Source organism: Carcharodon carcharias, chromosome 3 (genome assembly GCF_017639515.1).
Source record: "Carcharodon carcharias isolate sCarCar2 chromosome 3, sCarCar2.pri, whole genome shotgun sequence".
In the NCBI taxonomy this organism is placed as follows: Eukaryota; Metazoa; Chordata; class Chondrichthyes; order Lamniformes; family Lamnidae; genus Carcharodon; species Carcharodon carcharias.
In genome coordinates, this window is record NC_054469.1 from 53,051,551 (window position 1) to 53,069,112 (window position 17,562).

General features: G+C 43.6%; 1 protein-coding gene across 8 annotated transcripts in view; it reads left to right on the forward strand.

The window, feature by feature from the left end:
- The window catches only part of mpp7a (membrane palmitoylated protein 7a), a 519,275-nt gene that overhangs the window by 461,996 nt on the left and 39,717 nt on the right, over window positions 1–17,562 (forward strand). For all 8 annotated transcript variants that reach the window (XM_041184801.1, XM_041184806.1, XM_041184807.1 and 5 more), the window contains 3 exons: window positions 599–679; window positions 16,352–16,445; window positions 16,954–17,062. In XM_041184801.1, the coding sequence (XP_041040735.1) occupies window positions 599–679; window positions 16,352–16,445; window positions 16,954–17,062 (284 nt within the window). The remainder of the gene's footprint in view (window positions 1–598; window positions 680–16,351; window positions 16,446–16,953; window positions 17,063–17,562) is intronic.

Sequence of the window (17,562 nt, forward strand, 5' to 3'; positions counted from 1 at the left end):
CCCAGGAGCCTCTAACAGCTTAAACCTCTGGAAAGCTTGTCAGGATTTTCAGCAAGGTGTTGGCCTGGGGATGTGTATTTAAAAAAACAAAAAATGTTGGGTATGTTTATGGTATGTATGGTAGTATGACCCATTTCTGGAATTGATAGTATATGAGCTGTTACAGCCAAGCAGCTGGCTGGAGGTGTGGTGGTGAGGGTCATAGACGAAGGTGTGGAAGAATAATCATTGAAATTTTTACCTTGAAATGTAAAATGTTCTTTCTGCCTGTGAAGGAAAATCCTGTAGATCAGAGATCTTGGTTCATAAAACAGGTTCTAAATTCAAAAAATAGTTTGCATAATTTACTTATTGCAGCATTTAAACCTGTATATATACAAATGGATGTATCAATCAATGATTGGCTGATTATCACACTATCGTAAACCAGATAATAATAGCATTTGGCCGTTTATAACTGTTTTTGTATAATTTTGAATGAAAGAAACGCATTGATTAATAACATTGATTAAGTGTGGTGACTTATCATTGGACCCGAAGGAAGGGAATATTTGTGCAGTTATAGTTTGAATTTTTTTAATCTTTTCTGCTTTTGTAGGTCCTTCAGGAGTTGGGCTGAATGAGCTTAAACGGAAACTGTTGATTAGTGACTCACAGCACTATGGTGTAACAGTTCCACGTGAGTATGAGAAACCTCTCTATCTCCATTTAAACATTGGTTTAGAGTTATTTATATCCTCAAACAATGATACATGTCAACATTTTTCAAAGTAGAGTTTCTTTTACTCAGTTTGTTCATAATCAAAAAGGTCTTCCAACAACATTTTTTTTAACAGTCACTTTGGAGCTCAATGCTCTTAGCCATTCTTGTGATTCCTTGCACTTTTTATTCAATCTTAAGCACTGGCAAGGCGAACATTAATTGCCCATCCCTCATTGCTTTGAGAAGATGTAGTGAGCCCCCGCCTTAAACTACTGCAGTCTGGGTGGTATAGGGACAGGCAAAGTACTGTTAGGGAGGGAGCTCTAGGATTTTGACCCAGCAACAATGAAGAAATTATATGCTTACAAGTCAGGATGGTGTGTGACTTGGAGGGGAACTTGACATTTCCATGCGCCTGCTGCCTGTTATGATCCTGGACCAAGCCCCAAGTTTTTGGTACAATCCAGTTAAGGACCAGCAATCTTCTGTTTAAAGTAGACAAAGTTTGAGATCCGAGAGAGTTGCTGAGAGAATAAAGCCACAAGATTCCATGGTTTTTGAACAAACAAAATAAATTTTACAAGATCAGAAAGACGAAACAATTTACAATATCTATCTTGTACTCTAACATTCAGGTTTAACATGAGGTGCATATGAATTAACATGAAAACTGTGGTCAAACACACTACAATGCACAATAAGACAGATCCCACAGATTTTTCAGTTCACCCAGACATTAATAAACACTGTGAGCTAACCAATCTTGTTGAAACTGCCTGATACAAACATACGAAATAGGAGCAGAAGTAGGCCAATCGGCCCCTTGAGCCTGCTCCCTCATTCAACAAGATCATGGCTGGTCCATTTGTGTTTCGAGTTCAACGTTCCCATCTACCCCTGATAACTTTAGATTCTTGTAAGGCGAGGGAATCCATCTACCTCTACCTTAAGAATGGGCAGGGAGTTCCAAAGTTTCACATCCCTCTGTTAGAAAAAGTTTCTCCTCATCTCTGTCCTATAAGGGCAACTTCTAATTTTAAAACTGTGCCCTGAGTTCTGGACCCACCCACAAGAGGACCTTTCCATGTCCACCTTGTCAAGACCATTTAGGATCTTAGATACTTCAATCAATTTACTCCTCACTCTTCTAAACTCCAGTAGAAACAAGCCCAGTCTGTCAAACATATCCTCATAAAACAGCTTGGTCATTCCAGGTATCAATCCACTAAACGTCCTCTGAACCACCTCCAACCATCTTTATTATGACAGATTCCAGTCTCCACTTTCAAAGATCTAACCTCTGAATTCCCTGAAACATTGCTTCGTCTCAGACTGCCTCAATGACTGCACACCTTGCAGGGTTTCAATCTTGTCTCCCGAGACTTGGTTTCCCCTGCATTCCCAGGTCAGCACTCCAGCGCCAACTCAGAAACACAACTTCAGCTTTGCGGCCGTGCCGAGCAGAACAGTACTGCTCCAAAAAGCTACCTTTGCCCCAACGGCCAGCTGCACAGAGTCACTAACCTTCTGCTGCCTTCTCAGATCTTCAGGTTTTCTCCCGAACCTGCACTTCTTAAAGTCTGCTGATCACAGCACTTTTACTACTTGGAGCCTCTTTCTTTGTTCCTCTCTTTCTCTTTCTTTGGGACCCCTCCCTGCTCCACTCCCTGGGTTCCCTATCTGGGATTCTTCTCCAATGTGGCACTCTGCTCCAGAGTCACATGATCTGGTTTTTGCTGCTTTTCTTTTTCCTTCCTTCAAACAAATGCACTGCTGGCAAGATGGCCGAACCCTTGAACTGCCAGATTGCACATGCACCGCCTGCTCCCAGTCCATGCATGCCCAGAAATTCCCAGGCATGCTGGGGTTTGTAGTTCCTGGTTCCCGCTCAATTACGAGTCAAGTTTGGTTTTCGTAACATGCCTTTGTTCTTCTAGGTTGTTGAGGTTTGGAAGGTTCTGTCAAAGGAGCCTTGTTGTTGCACTGCAATTTTAGATGGTGCACCAATGCTGAAGGGAGTGAATTTTTGATAAACGGGATGCCAGTTAAGCAGGTTGCTTTGACTTAGATGGCATCAAGCTTCTTGATTGTTGTTGGAGCTACACTCTTTCAGGCAAGTGGAGAGTTTTTCATGACTGGCTTGGCTTGTGTCTTGTAGTTTGTGAAGAATAATTGTCGAATCAGAAAGTGAGTGCAGAATATCAGCCTTTGAATTGCTCTTATAGCCATAGTATTTATATGGTTGATCCAACTGGAGAAGCCTTCAGGATGTTGATGGTGGGTGTTTCAGTCATTGTAACACCATTGAATATCATTGTGTTGGAGTTGGTCATTGCCTGGCACTTGTCTGGCACAAATGTTACTTGGGGAGTTGCAAATGGAGATCAACACTGTTTGTCAGCAAAAATTCCCACTTCTGACCTTAAGATGGAGGGATGAAGCAGGTGAAAATGGTTTAGCCTCAGACACTACTCTGAGGAACTCCTGCAGTGATGTACTGGAGCTTGGATAATTGGCCTCCAACAACCATAACCATCTTCCTTCGTGCAAGGTATGACTCGTGCCAGTGGAGAGCTTTCTGCCTGATTCCCCATTGACTTAAGTTTCCTAGAACTTCCTTCTGCCACACCCAGTCAAATGCTACCTTGATGTCAAGAGCAGTCACTCTCACCTCAACTCTGAAATTCAGCTCTTTTGTTCTACCTATATCCCCATTGCAGATTTCTTATGTCCTCATCACAATATGCCTTCCCACTTATTTTTGTATCATCAGAAATTTGGATACACTACACTCTGCACCCCCCCCCCCTCCAAGTCATTAATATAGATAGTAAATAATTGAGGCCCTAGGACTGATCCTTGTGGCATTCCACTAGTTACATTTTTCCAACTTAAAAAAGACCCATTAACTCTGACTCTGTCTTCTGTATGTTAACCAATCCTCAAACCATGCTAATACTTTACTCCCAATACCATGAGCTCCTATCTTGTGCAATAACCTTTCATGTGGCACCTTCTCGAAAGGAGATCCAAATACACTACATCTAATGGTTCCCCTTTATCAACTCTGCTTGTTATATCATCAAAGAGCTCTAGCAAATTTGTCAAACATGATTTCCCTTTCACAAAACCATGTTGACTCTGTTTGATTGCGTTAAGCTTTTCTAAATGTCCTGCTATTTCTTCCCTAATAATGGACTCTACCATTTTCCCAAAAACAGATGTTAGGCTGACTCGCCTATAGTTTCCTGCTTTTTGTCTCCCTCCCTCCCTTGAATAGTGGCGTCACATTAGTGGTTTTCCAATCTGCTGGGACCCTCCTGGAATCCAATGAGTTCTGGAATATTTTGACCAATGCCTCCACTATCTCTGCAGCCCCTTCCTATAAAACCCTTGGATGCAGGCCATCAGGTCCTGGCGACTTGTCTGTCATTAGTCCCATTAGTTTGTCAAATACTTTGTCCCTCGTGATAGAGATTGTTACAAGATCTTTCCTCCCATTAGCTCCTTGCTTATCTGATATCTTTGGGATATTTATAGTGTCTTCCACCATGAAAAATATTGGTCTAAATTATCTGCCATTTCCCTGTTCCCCGTTATCAATTCACCAGTCGCATCCTCCGAGGGTCCTACATTCACTTAAGCCACTCTCTTTTTATATACCTGTAGAAGCTCTTGCTGTTTGTTTTTATATTTCTTGCCAATTTACTTTCAAAATCAGTTTTCTCCCTTTTTATTAGCTTTTTAGTCATCCGCTGCTGGTTCCTAAAAAAAAAATTCCCAATCCTCTGGCCTACTATTAATTTTCGCTGCTTTGTATGCACAGCTTTTGATTGGGTGTACTCCTTGACCACTGTTGTTAACCATAGGTGGTTCATCTCTCTCATTGAGTCCTTCTTTTTGACCAGAATAAATTTTTGCTGAGCATTATGAAATATCTGCTTAAATGCCTGCCAATGCTCATCCACTGACCTTCCCCTTAGTTTATTTTCCCAGCCTGCTTTAGACGGCTTTCTTCATACCTCTGTAGTTGCCCTTATTTAAGTTGAGGACACTGGTTTGAGACCCGAGTTCCTCGCCCTCAAACTGAATTTGAAATTCTACCATGTTGTGATCGCTGCCCCCTGGAGGATCCTTAACTACGATATCTTTTATTAATCCCACCTCATTACACATTACTAGATGTAAAATATCCTGTTCCCGGGTAGGTTCTCTGCAACGTATTGCTCTAAGAAACAATCCCTGATGCACACTACAAATTCGTCTTCCATGTTACTCCTGCCAATCTGATTTGCCAAATCAGTGTGCAGATTAAAATCACCCATGACAATTGTAGTGCACTTCTTACACGCCTCCATTATTTCCCGATTTATACTTTTTCCTACAATGAGGCAATTCTTCAGGGGCCGTTAGATGACTCCCACCTGTGACTTCTTCCCCTTGATATTTCTTGTGATTCCACATCACAATCTATTGCACCTATATCACTACTCAGTACCACACTGATACCTTCCTTTATTAACAAAGCTACCCCACCTCCTTTTCCTTTTTGCCTATTTCTGCGGAACGTTGAATGCCCTGGAATATTGAGTTCCCAGTCTTGATCACCCTGCAACCACGTCTCTGTAATGGCTATCATGTCAAATTCCCCTAACTATGCTACCCCCTATTACTACTACATTTCTCTTTTCTCCCTCCACTTGAATGGCACTTTGTACCACGGTGCTGTGGTCAGTTTGCTTATCCTCCCTGCAATCTGTGCCCTCGTCCACACCGGAAACAAGAACCTCATACCTATTGGACAAGGGCACTGGCTCAGGGTCTTCCAAAGCTAAATTTTGGACCCCTATATATGTCTCACTCGCAGTCACACCCTCCTGTCCTGACCATGGTCCAAATTTGATGTAATTAATCTAAGGGGTGTGACTGTCTCCTGAAACACAGTGTCCAGGTAACTCTCCCCCTCCCTGATGTGTCGCAGTGTCTGCAGCTCGGACTCCAGCTTATTAGCTCTGAGCCGACGTTCTTCGAGCAGCCAACACTTGCTGCAGATGTGGTCACCGTGGATCGCGCTGGCATCCAGCAGCTCCCACATACTACAGCTGCAACATATCGCCTGCCCGGTCATCTCTATTCTATTTAATTAATTAATTTGAATGTTTAGCATTTCAAAATTCAATTTCTTAACTGTACTCTTCAGTTGTAATAATGTCTCCTGATTTAAGCCACCTGGCCAATCAAAAGAGACATGGAAGAGCTACCCACCAATCACCTACCTGTTTCCCTTTGGCGTCACTCTTCAACTCTGACAGGTAGAAACAGGTCCTCCTCTCGCACTCTCCTCTAGGTGCTGCTGACTGGCTGGCTCGGGGTCCTCCTCTCGCACTCTCGTCTAGGTACGGCTGACTGCCTGTCCCAGGGTCGTCCTCTCGCATGCTCCTCTAGGTGCCGCTGACTGCCTGTCCCAGCGCCCTCCTCCCACTCTCTCCTCTAGGTGCTGCTGACTACCTGTCCCAGCATCCACCTCTCGCACTGTCCTCTCTTGTGCCTTGTAGAGAGTGGACAGGCCTTGGGGAGTCAAGAGATGAGTTACTCACCGCAGGATTCCTAGTCTCTGAGCTGCTCTTGAAGCCACAGTATTTATATGGCTAGTCCTGTTCAGTTTCTGGTCAAGGGTAACACCCTGGATGATGATAGTGGGAGAATTCAGCAATGGTAATGCATTGAATGTCAAGGTGTGATGGTTAGATTCTCTCTTGTTGGAGATGGTCATTGCCTGGCACTTGTGCACGCTAATGATATTTTCTACTTGTCAGCCCAAGCTGGATATTGTTCAGGTCTTGCTGCATTTGAGTATGGATTGCTTCAGTATCCGAGGAGTTGCGAATGGTCATTGTGCAATCATCATTGAACACCCCCACTTCTGACCTTACGATGGAAGGAAGGACATTGATGAAGCAGCTGAAGATGGTTAGGCCTAGGACACTACTCTGAGGAACTCCTGCAGTGATGTCCTGGAACTAAGATGATTGACCTTTTTATATTCATTCAAGGGATGTGGGCTTCATTGGCTTGGCCAGCATTTATTGCACATTCCTAGTTGCCCTTGAGAAAGTGGTGGTTGGCCTTCTTGAACCGCTGCAATCAATGTGGTGTGGGTACACCCACAGTGCTGTTAAGAAGAGGGTTCCAGGATTTTGACCCAGCAACAGTGAAGGAACGGCGATATATTTCTAAGTCAGGATGGTGAGTGACTTGGAGAGGAACTTCTAGGCAATAGTGTCCCCATCTATCTGCTGCCCTTGCCCTTCTAGATGGTAGTGGTCGTGGGTATGGAAGGTGCTGTCAAAGTGAATTGGTGAATTCCTGCAGTGCATCCTGTAGATGGTACACACTGCTGCTACTGTGTGTTGGTGGTGGAGGGAGTGAATGTTTGTAGATGTGGCGCCAATCAAGCGGGCTACTTTGTCCTGGATGGTGTCAAGTTTTTTGAGTGTTGTGGGAGCTGCACTCATCCAGATAAGTGGGCCAACAGCCACAACCATCATCCTTTGTGCTGAAGAGATGGGTGGGCCAGTCCTACCTTAAAGGTGCTGAGAGCACACAGAGAGAATGATAGACTCCGTGACGCCTGCCCACAACACTCTGGCAGAAATGACCAGCACTATCGAGGTGCAGGCATCACTGATATGTCCAGGAAGTGAGAGACCGGACCATCACTTTGGCCTGAAGGCTGCACAAAGCCCAGGGAAGAGGCCCTAGACTGAGACACCTGCCTTTGTCTTGAAAGGTTTTACACCTGAGTGATACGAACACTGCTCATCAGAACAAGGAGCCATAGGCAGGGAGACATTCTTGGGAATTTATTTACAATATGAGTGATGAACACCCGTGTCCAGGGTGTGCAATTATATCATCTTAACTTTCCTAACCCTTTCACTATGTTTTGGTGCTCTCTGGACATCTACAGCGGAGGTGGAAGCAGCCTGCTGACTGTGATGCCCTGCTGTGATGACCTTGCCAGGCGCTCTCTAGAGGGCTGAAACCTGCGGGGCCCCGGCCTGCTTTCAGGATCCTGCTGTGTGGCAGTGGCACTCTCCTCAGTCTATGGAACTGGATTTGCTGGGGTCAGAGGAAGAGGGGCTTTGGATGGGCCGAAGTCTCGTGGGTGGATGGCCTGGGGCGTGCACCTTTTCAGTGCCCAAGGGTCACTGACTGAGTCCTTGAGGAGAAGGGGAAGCTGGAGTTAAAACGAGCTGCCTCGCACCCCCCTCGCGTTGACACTGTTGGAGGCCAACTATGGAGGCAAACGGACTCCCACATAGTGCCTTGCAATCTGAGGAGTGCAGCCCCCTTCCTGATGTTCTGGAGCTTGCTTTTGCAGCTTCAGCAACTGAGGTATGACTGAGTCCAGAGGCCACCATCTGACTCGGACTCAGCAGCCTCCTGGTCTCCAGCAGTCCTCCAAGATACAGACACTTGGGAAGTCCCTGCCACCGCCTGCTGTGGATCAGACAGTGCGATGTGCTCAGCAGATTGTTTCCCCAAGGTTACTCTAATGCTTGGTCCCACCAACGTGTGTGTCTCTATGCTGGTGGAGGATGTGGGTGAGCACTTTGGGTCTTAAATGAGGGTTTCAGCAGATTTCTCTTCTGAGGCATCTTCAAGGCTTGACTCGCTGGCCTGGGTTGTGGACTCCTCCAGCTGTTGCACAGATGTTCCTGTGAAAGCAAGGGGAGATAATTAGTGCATGGTAGTGGTGTGTGAAACAGAACACATCACTCAGCATGGTTGCCTGATGCATGTTGCACTGCTGGATCCTCATTTGGTTGAGCACGAATGACCACACCATCAGCACAGGTCCAGATCTTCGCCAGCCAGCTGGATGACGCTATTTTCAAAGTCCTTGATTTCAGGTATTTCTCCACCAGTCATGGACACGCCTTTTGTTGTGTCAGCTTGTCCTGCATGAAGACTGATGGAGAAAGTATAAGCAGGACGCCTGCCAGGCCAGATGAGAAGGATGGCTTGGCCTGTGTGGGTGTTGAGTGGCCCTATGGATGGGATCTGGACAATGAAGATGTGTGTGAGGGAGTGAATGGTGATGTCCTTTGAACTGTCAGTGAGTGAGATCCCCATGGATGTGTGATGGGTTTGTGAGTGCATGAATTGAGAATGATGAGAAGAGTGACTAACCCTGGTGGACCAGAGGAGATCATTCATTCTCTTTCAACACTGGGTGGCTACCCTCTTTTGCAGGGATTTTGCATGGATCACCGCTGCTACCACCTCCCAAGGGTTCGTGATGTTGCTGCCCCTCCCGCAGCCAGAGTGGGGGTAGAGGCCATCACGGCGGGCCTCCACAGCATCCAAAATGAAGTCCAGGGACACATCACTGAATCGGGGGACTGCAGTCTTCTTGCCTTTTGGGGCCACGTCTTCTGTAAAGTCTTGGCCTGGAAGCACTGATAGGTGTACGCACAGCTGCATTTTAAATATGACATCTGCCGTGAGGAAGCGGCAAGGTGACAGCGTGGCAGGCGAATCTGAGGCCGCCTGCAATCGAAACCAGATGGCTCCCGGGAATGCTGATTAATGAGGTAGGATTTGGACAATATAGCATGAAAAGCCACCGTCATGGCCAGTAGGTAAAACGTTCTTCCTGCCCGCTACCGCACTTCATGCAAATCAGGGGCGATTCTGCCCTCTGTTCCTGTTTGAATAGTGCCACAGGATCTTTTGCATAACCTGAACCTGTAGCTCAGGTCTCACTTTAGCATCTTGTTCAAAAGCTAAAGCTCCTAACAGTGCAGTATATTCACCAAAATGTCAATCTTGTATTATGCTTTTTGAGTCTTGAACTCAACTTCTTCTGACTCTGAGACAGCTGTGCTATTGACTGAGCCACACTGACACTGATGACTGTATCTGTATTTCATATGGTTTTAGAAATACTCCCAATCTTCCTTGTAAATTTGAACTTAAAATGTAAGTTTCACCATTTAGGCATGAGGAGCAGGACACTTCCACAGACTTTGGGGCCTTGACCTCCAGATCAAATGCGGGTCCCTACCCCGCACTTGCCAGGAGCCAGACCAGGGAAGTTATTTTCCCGAAGACAGCCACTTAATTGAACACTTCCCCACTCGCTGTCTCCCGTACGGCCAGCCCTATCAGAGGGCTGACTGCTGTAGAGCAATGGCATTCCTACCAAGCAGGCAGGCCCCGTGGAGGAAAGGGCAAACCCTTCCAATGTCAGCATTTGTGCCGTGAGTGCGGTATTTGCTGCTAGAGGCCCCCCCTTTGGGGCATGGAGCCTCTGGCTCCCATAGCCACAGCCAGAAGCAGGGAGGGTGCCTCCAAGGAGCTGGCAGCCTCCACTTGTGGCAGGGGCCCTCTGAACCACCCCTAATTGGGGCCTTAATTATTGATGGGGGCAGCTGATCCGCATTCCTGTCCATCCTTGGGAAACCTCTCCAGCAGAGGGAATGCATTGGAGAACTGTCCTGACTTGGATTGCTGCTATTTTCCTGGCCCCTCCCACCTGCCAAATCCACTAAGCTTGGGCCAGGAAAATTCTGCCTGAGGATTGTATTATAATGTCAGAACAAGGAACAAAAATGAACAGAACAATAAGAACGAAATGCAACTTCAGTATAGTACTGAAGGTGTGCTGCACTGTCAGATGATATATCAACCCGTCTGCCCTTTCCGATCCTGTGGCACTATTCAAAGAAGAGCAGGGAAGTCCTACCATTACCCTGACAAATATTTATCCTCAACCAATATAATTTTCTTGTTTAATTTGAAGGACCTTGCTTTTCACAAGTTGGCTGCATTTCCCTACATTACAACTGAGACTGCACTTCAGAAGTGCTCATTGGGCTTTACAGTGCTTTAGGTGATCCTAAGGTTGTGAAAAATGCTGTATAAAAGCAAGTCCTCTCTCTCAATACCTATGTTTAATGAATAAAACCTTGGGGAGATTTGTCACAAGTAGTGAATGATTTGATGGTGTATATCTACTCCACTGCTACCAGCCAGTTCTTCCTCATCCCTATGAAGGACAGAGCCATTCCACAACAGCTCTTTGACCAACAGCAACAATAAGTATTCAATGTACATTTGCAAACAGACGTTTTCAACAGTTCTACCAGTCACCGAAAACCCAATTTAATTCTCATTTACATGTGTTATGAACTATTTTAATGTTTATTTAAAATTGTCAGTGAAAGTGCAATATAGTTACCAGTTAATAGCAGCCAAAAAATATTGGTCTGATAGGCCTTTGCTATCCTGATTATTATTTCTATATTTTAAAAAAGTAGCTTGTTTAGCTCAGTTTCTTGAATCTTATCTGGAAGTCATTCAGCCCTTAATTCAGTTGTAGCTGTATTTTAGAAGATCATATATCTGTCATTGTTCAATTATTGACTAATTAAGTAAAACGTCCTACAGATCGTTTGGAGTGTAGTTATTGATTTGAAATTCTGTATTTCTGTGCTCAGTGTCGAACACCCCAAATTGCACAAACAGAACATTTTCAATCCAACTTCACACAAAGTAGTAATTGAAACTTCAAGATGCAACCAACCAGAAAGTAAGAATCCAAATAAAATTTTGTCTAAGAACAAACAAAACACAGCCTTTTAGAAAATAAGAAAATAAAGCAGCTAAATAAAAGCTAAAGATTAACAAGTGAGATTTGGGAAATTATGCAAAACTAAGCAAAATAGAGGGAAGTGTGTAGAAATTGGAACAGAGCACTGAACTCATTTTGAGATATTTTCAGACACTTAATTTTGTTTCTGAAATTGCTTAATCTGTACTTTTCCCCTTATGCTATGCAGTTTGAATTCACCTGCTCCTTGTCCAATCCTTACTGATGCTATATCCAAAATGTGGTTGACTCTTAAATGCCCTCTGAAATGGCCTAGCGAGCCATTCAGTTGTGTCAAACCACTAAAAAGTCAATAAAAAGAAATGAAAAAAGATGGACCACCTGGCATAAACCTAGGCATGAGAAACGACACCAGCAAACACAACCCTGTTGACCCTGCAAAGTCCTCCTGACCAACATCTGGGGACTAGTGCCAAAAGTCGGAGAGCTGTCTCAAAGACTAGTCAAGCAACAGTTTAATATAATCATGCTCATGGAGTCATACCTTACAGATCATTTCCCAGACACTCCCATCACCGTCCCTGAGTATGTCCTGTCCCACCGGCAGGACTGATCCAGCAGAGGTGGTAGCACAATGATATACAGTCGGGAGGAAGTTGCCCTGGGATACCTCAACATCGATTTCAGCCTCCAGCATCATGGCATCAGGTCAAGCATGGGCAAAAAAAACCTCCTGCTGATTATCATATACCGCCACCCCTCAGCTGATGAATCAGTACTCCTCCATGTTGAACACCACTTGGAGGAAGCACTGAAGGTCGCAAGGGCACAGAATGTACTCTGGGTGGGGGACTTCAATGTCCATCACCAAGAGTGGCTCGGTAGCACTACCACAGACCGAGCTGGCCAAGTATTAAAGGCATAGCTGCTAGACTCTGTGTGCGGCAGATGGTGAGGGGACCAACAAGAAGGAAAAACATACTTGACCTCATCCTCACTAACCTGCCGTGGCAGTATCGGTGGGAGTGATCACCGCACAGTCCTTGTGGAGACGAAGTCACGACTTCACATTGAAAATACCCTGCTGTGTTGTGTGGCATTACCACTGTGCTAAATGGGATAGATTTCAAACAGACCTATCAACTCAAGTCTGGGCATCCATGAGGTGCTGTGGGCCATCAGCAGCAGCAGAATTATACTCGAACACAATCTGTAACTTCATGGCCTGGCATAAACCCCACTCTACCATTACCAACTAGCCAGGGGATCAACTCTGGTTCAATGAAGAGGGCAAGAGGACATGCCAGGAGCCGCATCAGGCATACCTAAAAATGAGGTGTCAACCTGGTGAAGCTACCACACAGGACCACTTGTATGCCAAAAAGCATAAGCAGCAAGTGATAGACAAAGCTAAGCGATTGCACAAACAACAGATCGGATCTAAGCTCTGCAGTCCTGCCACATCCAGTCATGAATGGTGGTGGACAATGAAACAGTTCACTAGAAGAGGAGGCTCCACAAATAACCCCATCCTCAATGATGGAGGAGCCCAGCACATCAGTGCAAAGATAAGGCTGAAGCATTCTTAACAATCTTCATCCAGAAATGTGGGGTGGATGATCCATCTCGGCCTCCTCTAGAGGTCCTCAGTATCATAGATGCCAGTCTTCAGCCAATCTGATTCACTCCACATGAAATCAAGAAACTGCTGAAGACACTGGATACTGCAAAGGCAATGGACCCTGACAATGTTCTGGCAATGGTACTGAAGATTTGTGCTCTAGAACTTGCAGCATCACTAGCCAAGCTGTTTCAGTACAGCTACAACACTGCTATCTACCCAGCAAAGTGAAAAATTGCCCAGGTATGTCCTGTACACAAAAATCATGACAAATCCAACCCGGCCAATTACCATCCCATCAGTCTACTCTCGATCATCAGTAAAGTGATGGAAGGGATCTTCAACAGTGCTATCAAGCGGCGCTTGCTTGGCAATAACCTGTTCGCTGACGCTCAGTTTGTGTTCCACCAGAGCCACCCAGCTCCTGACCTCATTGCAGCCTTGGTTCACACATGGACAAAAAGCTGAACTCCAGAGGTGAGCTGAGAGTGACTTCCTTTGACATCAAGGCAGCATTTGATTGAGTGTGACATCAAGGCGCCCTAGCAAAACTGGAGTCAATGGGAATCAGAGGGGAAATTCTCCTCTGGTTGGAGTCATACCGAGCACAAAAGAAGATAGTTGTGTTTGTTGGAGGTCAATCATCTCAGTTCTAGAACATCACTGAAGGAGTTCCTCGGGATAGTGTCCTGAGCCCAGCCATCTTCAGCTGCTTCATCAATGACCTTCCTTCCATCATAAGGTCAGAAATGGGGATGTTCGCTGATGATTGCACAATGTTCAGCACCATTTGCGACTCCTCAGATACTGAAGCAGCCCATGTCCAAATGCAGCAAGATCTGGACAATATCCAGGCTTGGGCTGACAAGTGGGAAGTAACATTCGTGCCACACTAGTGTCAAGCAATGACCGTCTCCAACAGGAGAAAATCTAACCATCACCCCTTGACCTTCAATGGCATTACCACTGAATCCCCCACTGTCAACATTAGCCATGTAAGTATTGTGACTACAAGAGCAGGTCAGAGGCTAGGAACCCTGTGGCAAGTACCTCCTGACTCCCCAAAGCCTGTCCAAGGCAAACGTCAGGATTCTGATGGAATACTCTCCACTTGCCTGGATGAGTGCAGCTCCAATAACACTAAAGAATCTTGACACCATCCAGGACAAAGCAGCCTGCTTGATTGGCACCACATCCACAAACATTCACTCCCTCCACCTCCACATGCACAGTGACAGCAATGTGTACCATCTACAAGGTGCACTGCAGAAACTCATCAAGGCTCCTTCAACAGCACCTTCCAAACCCATGGCCGCTACCATCTAGAAGGACAAAGGCAGCAGATACATATGAACTTCACCACCTGGAAATTCCCCTCCAAACCACTCACCATCCTGATTAGCATACATATTGCCATTCCTTCACTGTCGCTCGGTCAAAATCCTGAAACTCACTCTCTAACAGCATTGTGGGTGTACCTACACCAAGGGACTGCAGCATTCAGGAAGCCAGCTCACCACTATCTTCTCAAGGGCAATTAGGGATGGGCAATAAATGCTGGCCTAGCCAGCAACACCCACATCCCGTAAATGAATAAATAAAATAAATTGCTTTGCTCTATTACTTTTTAATTATAACCCTATTAAATTTAGTGGTACTTTTGGGTACATTTTTGCATGAACTGCATTAGTAAAATTTTCAGATGGATTTGTTCAATTTCCTAGTTTAGATAGTAGGCTGAACAAGGGAAAAAAGATGTGCTGCTTTTGTTTTTATGTATTGGTTACTATGCAAATTGAAACATTTGGAGCTACTTGGCTGGCAACAATTGGCAGCAGTCAGATAGGAAACATGTAAACCATTCCCTCATGTCACAAATAACCATGGTGGTTGTGTACCCATCTTCAATAATTCATTAATATTATGTGCTCAAGACTTTTAAACGATTTTTTAAAATATCTGCTAAAATAAATGAAATCCTAAATACAGAAACGGTAATTTTATTTTGAATGGAGGGGATTAATGACAATTATTAAGATTTATGGGGTAATCATAGGAATTTGCCGAAATTCATATGAGAAATTCAGTCACCACATCTTTAAAATTTTCCATCCATTAAAATTATGGGAAATGCTCCATGCCAGAGAGTGAATTTGTAAAGTCACACCTTTAATTCCTGTAGGAAAAGTTAGAACGAGTGATCTTTATTCTCTGGTAGACTTTTGGTGCTGATTGAGAAAGCAGTAAAAAGAAACCAGTCAGGGTTGACCAACGTTGCAACTTTTCCATGGAGTAATAAAGATTTGTTATGCACAATAATTCATCAAAAATTAACGGCTTCAAGCCAACCTTTAGATTAGGCTACATTCCAAAAATCATTCTGGTTTATGGCATTAACTTACACTCCCTATATTCTGTGTTAAGTCATTCAATTTTTTTCCATTATCTTTGCACCTCTTGTTACTATCTTATTCTACTGTTAATCACAAGAGAATAAGTTAGTCTGTAGTATTTTATACAGGAGCCAGTTCTACTCAAAACATGGTGCACTTGCCAGGAACATTTATGAAATATTTAATGAAATGTGATGCTGTCTCTTTGACCTCAAAAAAAATGTAATTTTAAAAGGCTCAGGATGTGTAGTGGGAGCATGAAAATATCATTTTTTAATGTTTTTTGTGTCACTTGCATGCCGTGTACAAAACTGTTTATTGTTTAAGCAAAGAATATGCTTCGGTGGTATAATGCATGTGGAGGAAGCAATATGCAGTTAATTACTTTTCTTAAATCAGCAAGGGTTTCCCTTCTAAGTGTGGTATTATTTCTTTTATTCCGTATAATTGTCAGCTTTTCGTAGCCATCCTGACATTTATGAGGTATAGAGGAAAAACTTTTCAATCTACTGCATAAAATACCATTCCACTGCCTCATATCTTGGCTTTAAAAAGGACTATGCTGAGGAATAAAGTGACAGTTTGCCATATTTCTGAATAGCAGCAGTCGAGGTGACGTTAAAATTCGACCACATAACATAGCTAGATTTTCTATTAGCAGTAGGAATAATGCTGGATTATATTAGGTAATATGTCAGTTGTAATTTATTTTAATTTAGGAACTCTGGACTCAACAACATGAAGAAATTTTCAAGTGCTTTAATTATGTTTCTGTAGATGGGCATGTTTGCCAAATGCTTCAATAAAATAGAAAAGAAATCTTACAAACTTATTGCTTTAATTACACTAAAATCAAGCGACTGTTTAGATTAACATAGGTTTAAAATTTTTAGGCTTTAAAAGAAGCAAATAGCATCAATAGTATCTGTTTCTGATACTTTAAACTGATTTGAACAACCAGCTGAATATTGGCAATGCTAAGAATATTTATTTTTGTGTTTTGTCATCCACAGATACCACGAGGCCAAAAAGAAGCCAGGAAACTGATGGAGTGGAATATCATTTTATTTCCAAGCACTTGTTTGAGACAGATGTACAAAATAACAAGTGAGTTGAAAAATGGCACATTCTGCTTCATGCCAGCACATCTGGAAAGTTTCAGATGCAGTGATGAAAAGTATCGGAATATTTGAACAATAGGTTGCTTGGGAAATCAGATCGGCAAGTTGCTCAGGGAGTTAAATGTTACAATATTATTCTGTTATCAAATTCTTAAACTTGGCATCACTGTATTCTTATCATAAACTAGTACCATATATTCAAAATCTAATTAGCAGATATTAGAAATAATTTGATGTATTCTATGAAGGTTTGATATGTATTTGTATTTTCATGTGAGCGAAAGCAGTGTGTTGCTTAGTTTTACAGAGCATTCTCTGTTTATATTACAGGTTTTGTTTGAATTTATTTCACTGACTTCAAATGACTAAGTGTATTTCATAACTATAAATTGCCTGTATGCATTATTTATAGCTTCCACTTTCTAATAAAAGTAGTCTTTTTAAAAATATGGGTCAACAGTTGACCAATTCTATTTTGATTCTGATTTTTTCAGGTTTATTGAACATGGAGAATACAGAGGAAACTTGTATGGAACAAGCATAGATTCTGTTCGACATGTATTGGCCAAGAATAAAGTGTGCCTATTGGATGTACAATGTCATGTAAGTAAACCCATTTCTTCAAAACACAAAAGCTTTGGTTTGTTAGTCTTCATGAATATACTAAACTCGTGGTGATATATGTTGAAATAAACAATCTAAAATTACTTAAGTGCTTTGAATCCATGTATTATTCCTTCATACTGCATACTGTCTATGACAGCATCGGTTGGAGTGGCCACCATACAATCGTTGTGAAGACGAAGTCCCGCCTTCACATTGAGGATATCCTCCATCGTGTTGTGTGGCGCTACCACTGTGCTAAATGGGATAGCTTTCGAACAGATCCAGCAATCAAGACTGGGCATCCATGAGGCACTGTGGGCCATCAGCATCAGCAGAATTGTACTCAACCGCAATCTGTAAGCTCATGGCCCGGCATATCCCCCACTCTACCATTACCATCAAGCCAGGGGATCAACCCTGGTTCAATGAAGAGTGCAGGAGGGCATGCCCAGGAGCAGCACCAGGCATACCTAAAAATGAGGTGTCAACCTGGTGAA